General features: G+C 35.8%; 1 protein-coding gene across 2 annotated transcripts; it reads right to left on the reverse strand.

Annotated features, from left to right (window-relative positions):
* Positions 1–2,433: 2,433 nt before the first annotated feature.
* LOC143535509 (hypersensitive-induced reaction 1 protein-like) lies at positions 2,434–3,862 on the reverse strand. 2 transcript variants are annotated; one of them, XM_077029737.1, is made up of 4 exons: positions 3,754–3,862; positions 2,989–3,109; positions 2,861–2,948; positions 2,434–2,696 (listed from the first exon to the last, which is right to left on the reverse strand). In XM_077029737.1, exons 1-3 carry the CDS (start codon positions 3,826–3,828, stop codon positions 2,899–2,901), a joined length of 246 nt encoding a protein of 81 aa, XP_076885852.1. In that variant the 5' UTR covers positions 3,829–3,862; the 3' UTR covers positions 2,434–2,696; positions 2,861–2,898. The 2 variants fall into 2 exon arrangements, with proteins under 2 accessions (XP_076885852.1, XP_076885851.1); XM_077029736.1 differs by having other exon boundaries at positions 2,434–2,948.
* Positions 3,863–15,045: the final 11,183 nt, after the last annotated feature.

Here is a 15,045-nt window from a genome sequence, read left to right on the forward strand (position 1 = left end):
CTCTTTTGAAATTTGAACGGAATTTTTTTATCTGTTGGTATAAGATTTGTTCTTGAAATATAAGTGCGGTCACAATATTGGTTCCAGATATGACAACTTCAATAACACGATTATAAAGTCTTTTTACCTGTAGTCTTGTTCCATTACATAATTACATAGACCATTTTTTGGTAAACATTTCTAAGTAGCATGATCGGTACTCCAACTTTTAGTACTACCTTGTGACTTGACATTCCATAAATTTTTAATCCATTTAAAACCTTAGGAGAGTACATATTTTCTTGAAGCGTGTCACGAACATTTTCATCTGGACATATACTATCAGAGCTAAGGTATTCTTTCTCTTCTCCTGAAAATATGGACAACAAACGTTCGTTAACTTCTTCAACGACCTCATTTGCTGGTAAGTAAGGCTCCTTCACTAAAGAAATCTTGATTTTCATAGTCTCTGAGGATACAAGGATATACAAAGTTAATTAATTGTGAAATAGGATCACTGATATCCTTAATAAGAAGATCGTCAGGAATATCAAAAGTCGCGTCACCATCATTTTGATCACCAAGCTTTCCCTCTCTAAGATCCGAAAGCCAATTAGCGAACTCTTTCGTTTCTTGTTTTTAGATTTGTCACTTCCAACGATTAACCTCATGTTTTTTGTTAGTTTAAGTCATTTGCAAATACCCCAAAGGTAGGATGAACACAAAGTTGCATTAACAATGTCTTGCCTCGTGCTGCCTTGAACAATAGGAAGAGTTTGTCTAAAATCACCATCAAAAACGACAACTTTTCCACCAAATGGCCTTTCACAATTCATGTTATCATTTTGACCCAACATGTCTCTCAAGGTTCTGTGCAAAGCTTCAAACGCATGTTTATGAGTCATAGGTGCCTCGTCCCATATAAATAACTTTGTTTTCTTTAATATATGGGCAACATCAGTGTTTTTTTAATGCCACGAGATGAAACCTCAGTAAGATTTATAGAAATTCCAAACCTTGAATGTGCTGTTCTTCCTCTCATAATAATAAAGATGCAATGTCACTTGAAGCAACATTCAAAACTATTTCTCCTTTGGATCTTATTGAAGCAGAAAGTGTCTTCCACAAAAAGGTTTTACCAGTTCCACCATAACCGTAAACAACGAATACAACATTAGTTTTGTACATATTGTAAACGGTTATATGGTTACTATACACTAAAATTAACAATATCTAAAATTGTAATATTTAAATAATTTATGCAGGTAAGTATAATTAGCCCTGCTTGTGGTGCGCACATATGATGTATATATGTGTGAACCCTCGGGTGGGCAAAAGTGAAATTGCACTAATTTTGACGTTATTTTACTAATCTCGTGAAAATAACGTTAAAAGTGGCGGACGGTTAATCAGGCATCATGTAGTGGCGTTGATAGCCGAAAGACAATGGTACATGCACCGATCAGCCGGTGTCCCGATGATTGAGTGCTATGTGCCTTATGTCCAAGGCTTGATGCAAAACTACTATTGAGCCGGGGGTCTCACCGAAAGCAGCCTCTCTATCCTTATAGAGTAGAGGTAAGGCTGTCTACATCTTACTCTCCTCAGACCCTACAATAGCTTTGCTATTGGTGGGATATACTGAGTACGATGATGATGATGATGATGATGATGATGATGATGATGCAGGTAAGTATAATGTGTAAATTTAATATTGATGTGATGATTGATAAGGCTAATAAGGAATGTTTTAAATCTTAATTAAAATTGTATTTTAAATAATAAATTTAATTAGAAATTACATGAGTGTGTCAATTGTCAAAATATTAGACCAACTAAAGGGTTTGTGGTTCAACCAACATTTTTGTTTATTATAATAGTAGATATGAATAATGTTTAAAACCTTAGCATGATTTCACTTGAAATGCCCTTTATTGGCTCGATACTGATTTTATTTTTCTTGTTTTAGGATTTCTCAAATGATATCTTTTGAAATAGACATAAACTGACAATTTACCCACAGACCAATTTGTCATGAATAAGGCTTAACCTGGATTTGGTATGAAAAATACAATCTACTAAATCACAAAAAATTATATGTGAAATCCAAATATCTGCAAATGAAGGCCTAGCTATATAATAAATCCATTATTTTTCTTAAGGAGCCAGTCTAATCTCATGTAAACTGTAAATGAACATATTCTATAGGAATTTTGCTTTTTAACGGACCCTAAACCATAACTGTGAAACCAATAATTAGAGAGCCGCGATTACCTAATCACTGGGCAATGATGTGTTGACTGTTGACCATTAACCGGAGAAAGATTTTAGCATTGATGACAGTAGAATGAGAACGATTACATTTATAGAACGATTTACGGTTGTTGAACGGCCTACGAAAAAGGAGAAATTAAAGTAAGAAAACTTTTTAACCTAATATTTGCACAAATTAACTTAAGAATTACTGGATATGATTGGAGCGTACTTATGGAAACTTCAAGACTGAGAGCTTTATCGCCTCCCATCGTTGCAATGACTGAGAGCGGAAAACACCGGCGATGGTGACATCAATTGAAGCCAATCAGTTTGACTTTCCTTATACGCTATCTCATTGATCACTTTATAATTCCCAAATTACCAGATCAACACCTATGTACTAAATAGGCAGAATACACTTTCAAGAACCCATTAACTTTGATTCAGCAGTTGAATTTGACCTCACAGTTGACTTTGACAATTACTAAACTTTCTGAGCATTCTGAAATGACCAAAATGCCAATAAATATCCATTGGCCAGAATAATGTTTGAACATCCTCATAAAAAGATTTAGTCAAATCAAATCAACAATGAATCTTGTTAAGCACCAAAAAAACTAGTTACCTTTACAGTTCTTCGACGGCTTTTGCAATTTCATTCTTTCACTCAAAAATATCATTTGCATTCAGCTTTGGCACAAAAGCTTTTATAACTATGAATATACAAAACACCATGTCAAAGAATGTGTGTACCATCAAACACATAGGCTTGAATTTGGGAGCATGTGTTGCTGAATTTATAGAAAGCATGGCTTGCTTTGTTAGCGAGAGCGTGATATTGAATGGAAGCCACAACATTAACAAAAACATTATCCTGAAAACCAACATTAATTATTGTTCAAATTACGACCACGAAGCGTAATACGCTCGTTTGACCACCTCATTTTCAAATTAAGCCAGCTCGGCTCGGCTCGTTTACATACTAAGCCGCGTTCGATTCTATTTCTTTACAAACGAAGCGAGCGTAGTTCTATCATTTACAAACTGAGTCACTTCGGTTCGGCTCATTTACAAACCAACCTTACCAACAGTTGACAAATAGTTTTGTTTTATACCTTACATATTATCTATAGTCTTTTGAAAGCATTTGCATGTTATTGTGTGACAACTTTATTTTTGTATTGTCGTTTTGACCGTATTTAATGGATTACTCATAGATAGTTTGAATCCAGTTATATGTTTTGAAGTGAAAAAGTAGTTTTCTTTGGAAACATTATCCTCAAAAGAATAAGACAACTTTTGATCCCTAGACCACACATTATGGCATGCTAAATCAGTCGAAGTTTGTGGAAATTACAACATGGCCATCTGGTCCTAGTAAACATTCAAAGCCTAAGCATATAACTCTAAAATTTACCAAAAATCTATAGGTTTAACTGATTAATTCCATGTTTAATTCAAAATTTCAAGGCCAGATTCACAAAAATTAGAACGGTGAAAAACAAAGTTAAAACAAACCTGGAATTGGGTTCTCGCCAGTAAATATTGTCCAAGAGTCAAAATATCAACATCGATTGAGCGTAAATCAGCCATGGCTTGCTTCAACTCTTATGTCTCTTCATCAGATTTTCCAAATGCCAACATTATTGATGGCACCGATAAACTCTATTCATATCTACACCCACAAAATATGATTTAATAATACAACTCATAGTTTCATATTAATAGCTAAGATTTTTATTTACTTACCCAACTCATGGGTCTCTTACTATTCGTTGTAGTCGTTTAACTGTTTCAATATTATGGGCAAAAGCATCCAACCTTGAGTTTGCCTACATAGATACAACTTCTAAATCACCCCGGTAATCAGAAGTCAACACACCACCATTATCTCTGGCTTGCTTTTCTGCCATGCATTTACTTTACATATTTAATTATATATGTTGACCTTTCTGTATTCTAAAAAGTTATAAAAGAAGATCGTTGTATTATTTATGTACCTTCATTGCTTCGAGAGTTTCAGTAAAGTGACCGCTCCCGTCATCTGGCATATCATCCCGGTCCACATTTGTTAAACTATGTAATCCATGCTACAATGTGAAACACCAAAAAAATTGTTTTAAGGATTTTTGTTTATGGGACCCACCAATACAATGCCTGACCAATGGGATAAGGTAAAAGACATCCTTTAAAGAGGCTAAAGGTAAAATTTAGTTCATTATAGTCAGCAATTGTGATTAGAAGTTACCCCAACTAACAATGGCTTGGGCGGTGTTTTGTGGCTCCATAGAATCTGGCGGTGCGGTTTTTTTTTTCACTTTTCAAAGTCACACATGGGTACATGTATTTAACTTACAGCTACAAACTGTGCAATAAACAAATCTATCAAACACCTAACTGGACATTCTAAAAGAAATGGTTGTCTTTTTTTATGAAGTTCCAAAATTTTTTGACAACAGTAAACTTTGCCACCAATCAAAGTAGACTAAAAATTGTTTGCATTTAATGCCCAACTTCATGCTTTATTGTGTTCATTGATTCATCAAATTAATGTATAAATCTCGTTGTTTTAATGCTTAATTGTGTTAATACTGACTGACCTATCTGATAAAAAAAAAGTTTTAATGCCTGTTTTTTGTGATAATTTAAATCAACTAATATTTTTTACATTGACCCGTTTTAATATCCGTGAAATAATGATGAGTTGATGACAAAGGCAAGCAAATAATTTATACCTTGGTGAGAATAGAATACAAGAGAATTACCTTATAAGGATAACAATTGAGATTTGTGATCAATCTGGCCATTTAAGATGAAAGCTCCACTCATAGGAACAAATTGTCCTGTAATAAGCTAAGCTGCACACAATTGAAACTTACATTACATTCACTTGTTTGATTTAGTAATGAGTTGTTTTTCTTAACAAAACTATTTATCTAGTTATTTAGAAGTTGATTCTTGCAATTCAAATAGTCTAATCATACATAAAAAAAAACAACACACCCGCAAAAGAGGAAGTAGAAGACATGTTGCAGGTTAGAAACCAAATAGGGGTTAGGGTTTTATTTGTGTCGTGTAAACAACGAATCAAAGAAGATAGTAACAATACAATGACAATAGGATAAAATCAATAAACATTCAAGAGTTTCGACAACAGGTATCACTTGTCACACCTCAACCTATGGCGGAAATGCCGGGCGAACTGATTGCTCACAGTTTTTCAAAGGTTACTATCGAGTAACATTATAAGTTTAAATATCTATTTAATAATTTCAAACAAACATTCATGTACATCAAAGTTATAAATATACAATTATATAAAACATCCCAAATTAAGTTCTTGTATCTTTTCTCTAACATGCATCCTAAGTTGCTTCAAACAATCTTGATAATCACGTCACACTATAACCTGCATATGTGTTGAAAATAATATAGTTTGTCAACACAAGGTTAAGTGACTATAACACCAGATTTGAGACACTATATAATAATAAGTAAAAGTGCAAACTGTTCCTATGAGATATACAGTTAAGCCATAGCACATAACAGTCAAACAATTATAAAGAAAGCAAACCATAAAGAAATCAACCATAAAGAAAGGGCTCAACCAATCCATATAAATGGACATTGGTTACCAAGTAAGGACTAAACCGTGCCATCAAATGGACATCGGTTGCCGAAATAAGCAAGTAGCATTCAAACAATGCAAGTAAGCAAATAACAAGTTAGGCAAACTAATAAACACACAAGGATAAACAGTTGCGGTTGAGTACTATATAATATAAAAATATATACGAACGCATATGTCCACAAAACGGTTAACAATAAGTAAAAGAGGGGAGTGAAATACTCACCTGATTGGATGAACGAAAAATAAGTGATTATGTGATATCGTTAAACCCCTTCGGGATATACCGTCAAGGATTCCTAGTTAAAGAATATTATTTCATGAGTTAATTACACATAATATAACATAATTTAATGGATTAAGATTTTGATGTGAGTTGAATTATATTTGGGATTGGGATATTACTGATTGAACGATTGATCTCTACGGATTATTTTGTTGTTATGAAAACAATATTATTAGTCATCATGTAAATAAGAAAATCGTTTGCTTATCATGTAATTTAATTTATGAATAATTAGTTTAAATAAACATGGGTTGCGATATCTTATAGTAATAAGCGTTTAAATAGATAATGATAATAAGATTTACATTTTAGAATCTTTAACGGGTTGGACGGGTTCGGGTTAACGGAAACCTGGGTTTGGGTTTTAGTTTGAGTATAATAATATATTATATTCTCACAGATTTAAAACTAGCCCCTTAGGTTTATGGTTGGATTCCAAATTGATTAAAACTAAGGTTTGGGGTGAAAATTGAATAAAATTGAAAGTTCTTTTAGATAATTAAAATAATACAATATTATCAACTCGGAAACGAAACGTTTTGATTATATATAAATTACCCGGAAATGAAAATGGATCGGGTATTTGATACTGATAAAGTAAACGAAAAACCCGAGTTGTTACATCACTGGATTCTTAGCTATCTTGCTGGTGATCTAGACGAGGATACGTTGATGAAGAAACGGATGACAAGAACGAAAGCTGTAATCGATTATTGGGGGAAGATGAGAAGGGAGTTGATCACAGACGATTGAAGTCAGAGAAGTTTTGGACTTGGGTCACCGAATGGAAATTGAAAAACAACCAGAGTTGAAACAACGATGATGAAGGAGAGGCGGTTGTGAGATGGTTTAGTGTTTGGAGATGGGAAAGGAGAAAGCGTTATAAAGCTATCATAACCCATGTAAGGGTATCCGAGTTTGGTGACCCACGATACCCGAGAAAATTAAAGCATAAACGGGTCAAAACCGGGTTACATCAATGAGAGCTCACCATTTTAAAATCAAGCAAATCTGGTGACTCCAAAAAAGGGCGGAGCGACCACATCGCGACACGTAGGATTTTTATGTTTTCGTTTATATATATATTATATATATATATGATTGATTTCTTTTGAGAACCACTTTGAGTTTTAAGAACTCGAAAGAACTCAACGTAACAATTTTTTTTTCAAATTTATTTTACACATATGTAATACGTAAGTGTAAATGATATTCAAAAAATTACGCTATTTTTTTACACACCGAATCGACTTTTTACACATGTGTAACTAACGTTTAAACTTGTGTAATTATCAAAAATACCTATTCTCTAACCTGTTTCATTTTTTATTAAATTTAATCTCAGCCACATATTTCATATCATTTAATTAGATGTATGGTTCAAAATTGAGTTCTTAAAACTCACCATGGTTCTCAAAATAACCCTCCCCTATATATATACACACTAGTAGAATACTCGCGCGATGCGGCGGTGCCGATAATTTACAACGCGATACAAGTTTCTTGTTAGTTTATCAATCCTCTTGTGATATATCATATAGTACGGTAGCCGTTGTTTATTTCTTTAGGATTTTCTATGTTTATTTCATCCATTTTTTGAAGTCATTCCAGTGAGATTTATACGATTGGTTATGTGTGATATGATTCTCCAACTTCGTCATTTCTCGTACATATTTCACATAATATTTGTAAGTAAACTTATAAAGATTCGTGTGATATAATAAAATAAATAAAAAAATTTATTTGTTCAGTTTAAAATAAGCCTGCCAAATATAACCCATTAAGGTATTATGCGCTAAAATAAAATGTTTAATGGTTTAGAATTAGTAAAAACTAAAAGAATAAAAAAGTTGAAATTAGTTAACATGTGTCCTAGATAGAAAAGAAATGGTGAAAATAAGTAGAAAAATGTTTAGTCGAGCGCTGGTACACACGTAACGTGTAACTAAACCAAAACGAAAAAACTCGAAAAAAATTGTCTTGCTTTTTTTGTTTCGTTTAGTCGTTTTTTTTGTTTTGGTTTTGTTTTGTATTTTTTTCTCAGTTTCATTTCAATATTTTTTTTTCGTTTTTCTCGGTTTCGTTTATGTTCGGTTTCCATTTTCTTTTTTCGTTTTCGTTGGTTTCATTACGGTTTTTTTTTCAATTGTTTTTATGTTTTCGTCGGTTTTTTCGATTTCTAATTTTTTGTTTCGATTTTATTTATTTTGATTAGGTTTCTGTTTTGTTTTGTGTTGTTTTAGTCAGTGTTCTTTATTTCGGGTTTGGTATTTTTGTTTTTTGGTTTTCGGTTCACGCACGCAAACAAAGCATCGAACGCGACATCGGGCCCGTAACCGGTGCCAGTAAGCATGTCACACAACGCTTCTGTACATATGAGGACACACGTTTACTGACCCCGGTACGTGTGAACAATGTCATCCACGTAATTGATTCCTTAACACACGTAACCCTTTGGCGGAAATCAAGAATTGAAAGCTTCGATATAAATAAATTATTTTAAAACCAATTGGTTTTGGCTTGATTCCCATTACGACCCAACACCGTTTTAAACCCAGTCATGTTCTGGCATGACCCCATTCGACTTGAACTCGTACTTACCCTACCCGAACCAAATTAACCCTTTTATGTATCGACTTTTTCCGACACTAATATGGTTTGACCCATGATCGGAGCCGTTCAACTCGTTACCGTCTTAACTGGTAATCACGTAACATGTTGATTTAAATTTTTTTAAAGTATATCAATACCATACTCAAATTAAAGAGATTAAAATGCTCGCTTTTATGATGTAATTTTTTTTTATAAAAATATTGGGTTGTTAAAAAATTATGTTCGTTAATAGATCGTGGGGGTAGTTAATTTAAAATAAGGGTTAAATGTGTAACTTTTCTTTATATTTACAAAAAGTGTGTAAACATGAGGGACCAAGGTGGTATTTATTTTTGTAAATTAAAGTTTATGTAGAATTGACGGTGATGTAAATACCATTTTACCCTTGATTTCTCAAAATGTAGATTGTGCATAAAGCAAATAGTTTTGTACTCCTTAAATTTTAAGAGGTACTTGCTATTTTCTTTATATATAGTAAGATAAGATAAGATATATATATATATATGAATTTACAGTATTTTCATCACTTTCTGTTCTTTTTTTTCATTTCGTGTTCTTTGCCATAGTCTGATTTGTACTTTAACTCACCCTATATGTGTGTGTATAGAAACAGATTATAATAAAAGGACCCAAAATCCTAAAATTTGTATGAAGAGGCATTGTGTTCATTCAGAAATAGTTGAACCTATAATAGTCCATTTACAAGAAAGTTTGCTATATTCATTCAGAAATAGTTGAACCTATTATAGTCCATTTATGTTCGTTCATTTTTATTTTTGAATGAAATGATTAAATTAATCTACTTAGTGTTTTATATTTGTTCGTTTGTGCTGTATTAAGTTCGCTCAGAGCATTCCCAGTCCATTTCTCATCTATATCCACATAATTGAAATAAAAATCACTACATTTTCTTTTTCATTTTCAATTAAATAATTCTTTTTATACCTTTATTATTACCTTTTTACTCCTCTACTTACAACTACTTTCAGATAATATTAATAAACTATATGGTGTGAACAGTGAAATCTCAAACTTAATTTTCTCATATAACATATTATACTCCTCTACTCTCAACGACTCATAGCCACACTATCTAATTTACAAAACCCACTCACATTATTATAGTGCACGGATTGAGAATGTTCTAACATCTGTTAATTTATGTTTGTTTACCTTCGTTCAATTATGTTCGTTTTATTCATGAATTGTTCATTAGATCTAAACGAACGAACCTAAACGAACGCAGCTAACTTCTAACATTAATGTTAGTTAAGCATATTTTATAAATGTTTTTGTCAATTTGTTGATAAAAAACAACAAAAAATATATATATTTTCATATACAAAATTAAGGTAATCATCAGAAACTAAACTAATGTACTTTAACAAACCCTTTTAACTATACCAGTTTTAAACAAACATATACAAATAGAAAAACCAAAATTTAAGTTTTAAACATACATGCATAAACAAATAGAAAAACCATGTAACATCCCGAAATTTTTATATTGATAAATAAAAGAAAGTTATGTTTAGTAATTTCACGTTTTAGTTATTTAATGTCGAGTAAGGAACGGGTCTTGGGCTTAGTTATTTTATGAACTCGGCCTGTCTCGACCCGTAGGAAGCCAACCCGAGCCTAACCAAACCCGTAGTATATAAACGAAAGTTCTTGACACTTCCACCATTTTCACCATCTTCCTTCACTTACACCCACCCAAACACTCTCATTTCTAGAGAGAGAAGCTAGAGAGAGAAAGTTCTCAAATCACAAATCCGAGTCCACAATCTAGTTCCTAATCGTTTTTGGTAAGTCCCTCTCGAAAATCATCCGTTTTCATAACCATTTTCGAGCTCAAATCGAGCAAAAACTCCCTATTTTCGTAACTTGAGTTTTCGGGTCAAAAACCGCCTTGTTTTGATGTCAAAATGCAAGCTTTTGTGTTTAAAAGTACAAGGAATCGATAGCCCTTTCAATCCCGAGCATTTCCATGTCAAAAACTTCGATTTTGGGTCAAAAATCTGGAAAATCTGGAAAACCCGTGGGTTTCTCCGTCGCCCAGCTTGAAGGAGTCGAATCAGACTCATTCGATCGAACCAGTCGATCGAATCAGTCCATTCGATCGAATGCGTAGATCGAACAAGTCCAGTCGACCGAATAGGGAAGCAACCGAATAGTCTCCAACTCATTCGATCGAATGAGTTTTGTATTCGATCGAATGAGTGTTGTATTCGATCGAACGTGTTCCTATTCGATCGAACGTGTTCCTGTTTGATCGAACGTGTTCCTATTCGATCGAACGTGTTCCTATTCGATCGAACGTGTTCCTATTCGATCGAACGTGTTCCTATTCGATCGAATCAAGCCAGAACCAAGCTGTTTCCGAGTTCGCCTAAGGTTTAACTTCGCCTGAAGCGAAGTTCGTTTATAAAATGAATTAAAAACCTAATGGAAAATGTGTTAAGGCAGTTATCGAAAACGAGTAGTAGTAGTTAATTGATATGTGTAAATATTATACAGTTAGCCGAGCCCAGTTAAAGAAAGGAATTTCAATCAACGGAGAACGTAACCGTATTCAGGTGAGTTTCTAGCCCCATTTCCTTGTTATGTTTTCGGGGCTGTGTGCATACTCGATGTGAAGTGTGAATCCACTTACTTTAAGTGGTAAGTGTATGCTATAGATGTTATATGAGGTATATATTTATAATGCTTGTCGGTACGTGAACGATCTTCGGATATTGCACGTATCGCCAAGGATAGCGATTGCCAAGTGGTTGATAGTGTGTATGAATGATGTGATGTGACTTGTTCACTACGTAAATACTAAACTAATATGAGTGTGACCAAGGCAGGTTGAGGTAGAGTGTGTTAGAGGTAGCAGGAGTCTAGTAAGGGTGTTAGTGGCATAGCGTGAGTGCGTGATAGGGAAAGCCTATACGTGCCTTCGTTATTAAGTGGCATAGCGTGAGTGCGTGATAGGGAAAGCCTATACGTGCCTTCGTTATTAAGTGGCATAGCGTGAGTGCGTGATAGGGAAAGCCTATACGTGCCTTCGCTATTAAGTGGCATAGCGTGAGTGCGTGATAGGGAAAGCCTATACGTGCCTTCGTTATTAAGTGGCATAGCGTGAGTGCGTGATAGGGAAAGCCTATACGTGCCGTTGTAATTAAGTGGCTAAGCTGTAGGGGTAATTAAGTGGTTAAACAGTGGCATGTTAGACAGTGGACTATGTGTCTTCGGATACGTATATATATATTGTATGAAGTGGTTGTATGATAAGTTGCTTGATTAACTAGAACTCACTCAGCGTAGCTGACTTTTAGTATGCACGCAGGTGAGCTGATTATAGAGTTAGCATGAGGATGACACACGGCATGGATTGAACGGCTGGCATCTGAAGAAAGAAGTAAAGATGTTTTAAATATAAAGTTTTGTGTTATGGTATCAAAGAAAAGATTGAATGATTTGTAACAAATGATTGATGTTTTATATTCCGCGAAAAGTTTTAATAAACTCTGATTTGAAGAACTGTGTTTATGAGTAAATCCGACGCGAAAGTAGGGCTTCCGGTAACGGGGCCTTACAAGTTGGTATCAGAGCATAAGTTCGAGAGATTTAAGCATCCTACATGCTTAGACTCGAACAGAAAATGGGATTTAAGTAAGAAAGGAAAGAAGATGCCAGTTCAAGAATGCCATGTGTCGCTCAAGCAAGATCAGTAAAGGTAAGGTGTATGATTAAATGATATATGTTAATGAGAAAAGAAAGATATGTGAACGTTAGGGATAGGAATAATTGATTGTTTGATTTGACAAACTGCTTATGTAGAACCAGCACAAATGGACTCATAAAGGGAAGTGTATAGGACACGGAAAGTAACGTGATCAGCTAATCACAACTGGCCACTGTTATTACCTGTTAGCCTTACTATCCTTGTACTAGATAGATCCTTGAGTGATGATGTTTGTGTTTTCCCTTTTAGATTACGATGGCTGGAGCTGGAGAATTTGTTGAAACTGGGGGTCGCACTGGGCGTCGTGGCAGGCCTCGTCTTGTCCGGCAACCCTCGGTGGAAGAAGCTTCCCACACCGAAGATGAAGGAAGCGCAGCTGGAGGAGACCAGAACAACAACGAAGAAGTTCAACTTAGCCCTGCAGTTCAAGCAGCCATTGTTCAAGCTGTAGTTGCTGCTGTGAAGAACCTGAATCCCGAAGGGTCTGCTGGAAGCCGTGAACGAACCGTTGAAGGGGCAGGTGGTAATAATAGAAAGAATGACGAGAGGGAAAGGGATAACTCGAGTGAGGTAAAGTCTGTGAAAGATGATGAAAGGAAGAGGGGCCGAGGCGGTTGCAACTATAAGTCCTTCAAAGGTTGTGACCCGCCTAAGTTGACTGGTTTGGGAGACGCAATCGCTACTCTTCAGTGGATAACCGCCATGGATAAGGTTATCCGCATTAGCGAGTGTCGTCCTGACCAAGCAGTGGGTTATGCCACTCAGTCATTTGAAGATGAGGCCATGTACTGGTGGGAAACGGTCGAACAAAGGAAGACCCGAGAGGAGATTAAGGCCATGAGGTGGGATGACCTTAAGGAGTTAGTGATGAAAAGGTTCTGTGCTGATGCTGAGGTTGAGAGGGCCGAGATGAAGTTTCTGAATCTAAAGGCGGACAAGATGACACATCGTGAGTACACCACTGAATTCAACCGCATGTCTAGGTTGGTACCTGACATGGTGAACACCGAGGCGAAACGGATCAAGTGCTACGTTAGAGGACTTCCCCAGAAGGTCCGCATGTTGGTCAGGGCCAACAAACCTGTTACCTTTGAGTCTGCGGTCGAGTTGGCGGAGATAGTCTATGATGATCTGGCGGCGGATGATGTGGGAGTGGAAGATGAGGGAAAAGGGAAAGGAACTAAAAGAGCTGGGGATATCGTGGAACATGCAGGGAGAAGGACACAGAAGATGGCAGGGAGTGGAGCATGTAAGGTGTGTGGAAAGATGCACTTGGGGGAATGCAAGGCTGGTCCAAACCAGTGCTACCGATGTGGGAGGGAGGGGCACCTCTCCCGTGAATGCACCGAGGACCAGAAGTGTTATAGGTGTGGTAAGTCAGGTCACATAGCTAGGGAGTGTAGAGAAGCCGTGGCAGTGAGGGAAGGAAGAGGAAACGCGTGAAGGGATGGTCTATTAGCTGCTGAGGAGGTTGCAGGAGAATAAGTGGCATGTCACAGTTGTTTTATGTTTAGTAGTTAAAGAGTGTTTTATGTTACAGTTGAACCTATGTTGTTTAGCAAGCTTGAATGATTTCCTTTTATGTTATGAAGTACTTGTGACTTCTTGTGCTTTAGTATGAACGATCTATGAATTTAACTTGAATGCATGTTGGTTATAATAAATAGTTGTGTGATGGTAAAGCGTGTAAATATAAGAAGTTTTCCGTTTATAGGGAATAAGTTAGGTTTCGGGGGCGAAACCTCTTTAAGGAGGGAAGACTTGTAACATCCCGAAATTTTTATATTGATAAATAAAAGAAAGTTATGTTTAGTAATTTCACGTTTTAGTTATTTAATGTCGAGTAAGGAACGGGTCTTGGGCTTAGTTATTTTATGAACTCGGCCTGTCTCGACCCGTAGGAAGCCAACCCGAGCCTAACCAAACCCGTAGTATATAAACGAAAGTTCTTGACACTTCCACCATTTTCACCATCTTCCTTCACTTACACCCACCCAAACACTCTCATTTCTAGAGAGAGAAGCTAGAGAGAGAAAGTTCTCAAATCACAAATCCGAGTCCACAATCTAGTTCCTAATCGTTTTTGGTAAGTCCCTCTCGAAAATCATCCGTTTTCATAACCATTTTCGAGCTCAAATCGAGCAAAAACTCCCTATTTTCGTAACTTGAGTTTTCGGGTCAAAAACCGCCTTGTTTTGATGTCAAAATGCAAGCTTTTGTGTTTAAAAGTACAAGGAATCGATAGCCCTTTCAATCCCGAGCATTTCCATGTCAAAAACTTCGATTTTGGGTCAAAAATCTGGAAAATCTGGAAAACCCGTGGGTTTCTCCGTCGCCCAGCTTGAAGGAGTCGAATCAGACTCATTCGATCGAACCAGTCGATCGAATCAGTCCATTCGATCGAATGCGTAGATCGAACAAGTCCAGTCGACCGAATAGGGAAGCAACCGAATAGTCTCCAACTCATTCGATCGAATGAGTTTTGTATTCGATCGAATGAGTGTTGTATTCGATCGAACGTGTTCCTATTCGATCGAACATGTTCCTGTT

This window comes from Bidens hawaiensis, unplaced genomic scaffold (genome assembly GCF_021521415.1).
Source record: "Bidens hawaiensis isolate Kalapana, Puna unplaced genomic scaffold, B.hawaiensis_p1.1 tig00010562_1, whole genome shotgun sequence".
NCBI classification, from domain to species: Eukaryota; Viridiplantae; Streptophyta; class Magnoliopsida; order Asterales; family Asteraceae; genus Bidens; species Bidens hawaiensis.

Coding starts and splice junctions, on each gene's coding strand:
- LOC143535509 (XM_077029737.1), bottom strand. CDS start 3,828: ATGGCTGATTTACGCTCAATCGATGTTGATATTTTGACTCTTGGACAA. Junction 3,110..3,753: donor TGGCGAGAACCCAATTCCAG/GTTTGTTTTAAC, acceptor GTTGGTTTTCAG/GATAATGTTTTTGTTAATGT. Junction 2,949..2,988: donor TCAAGCCTATGTGTTTGATG/GTACACACATTC, acceptor GTATATTCATAG/TTATAAAAGCTTTTGTGCCA.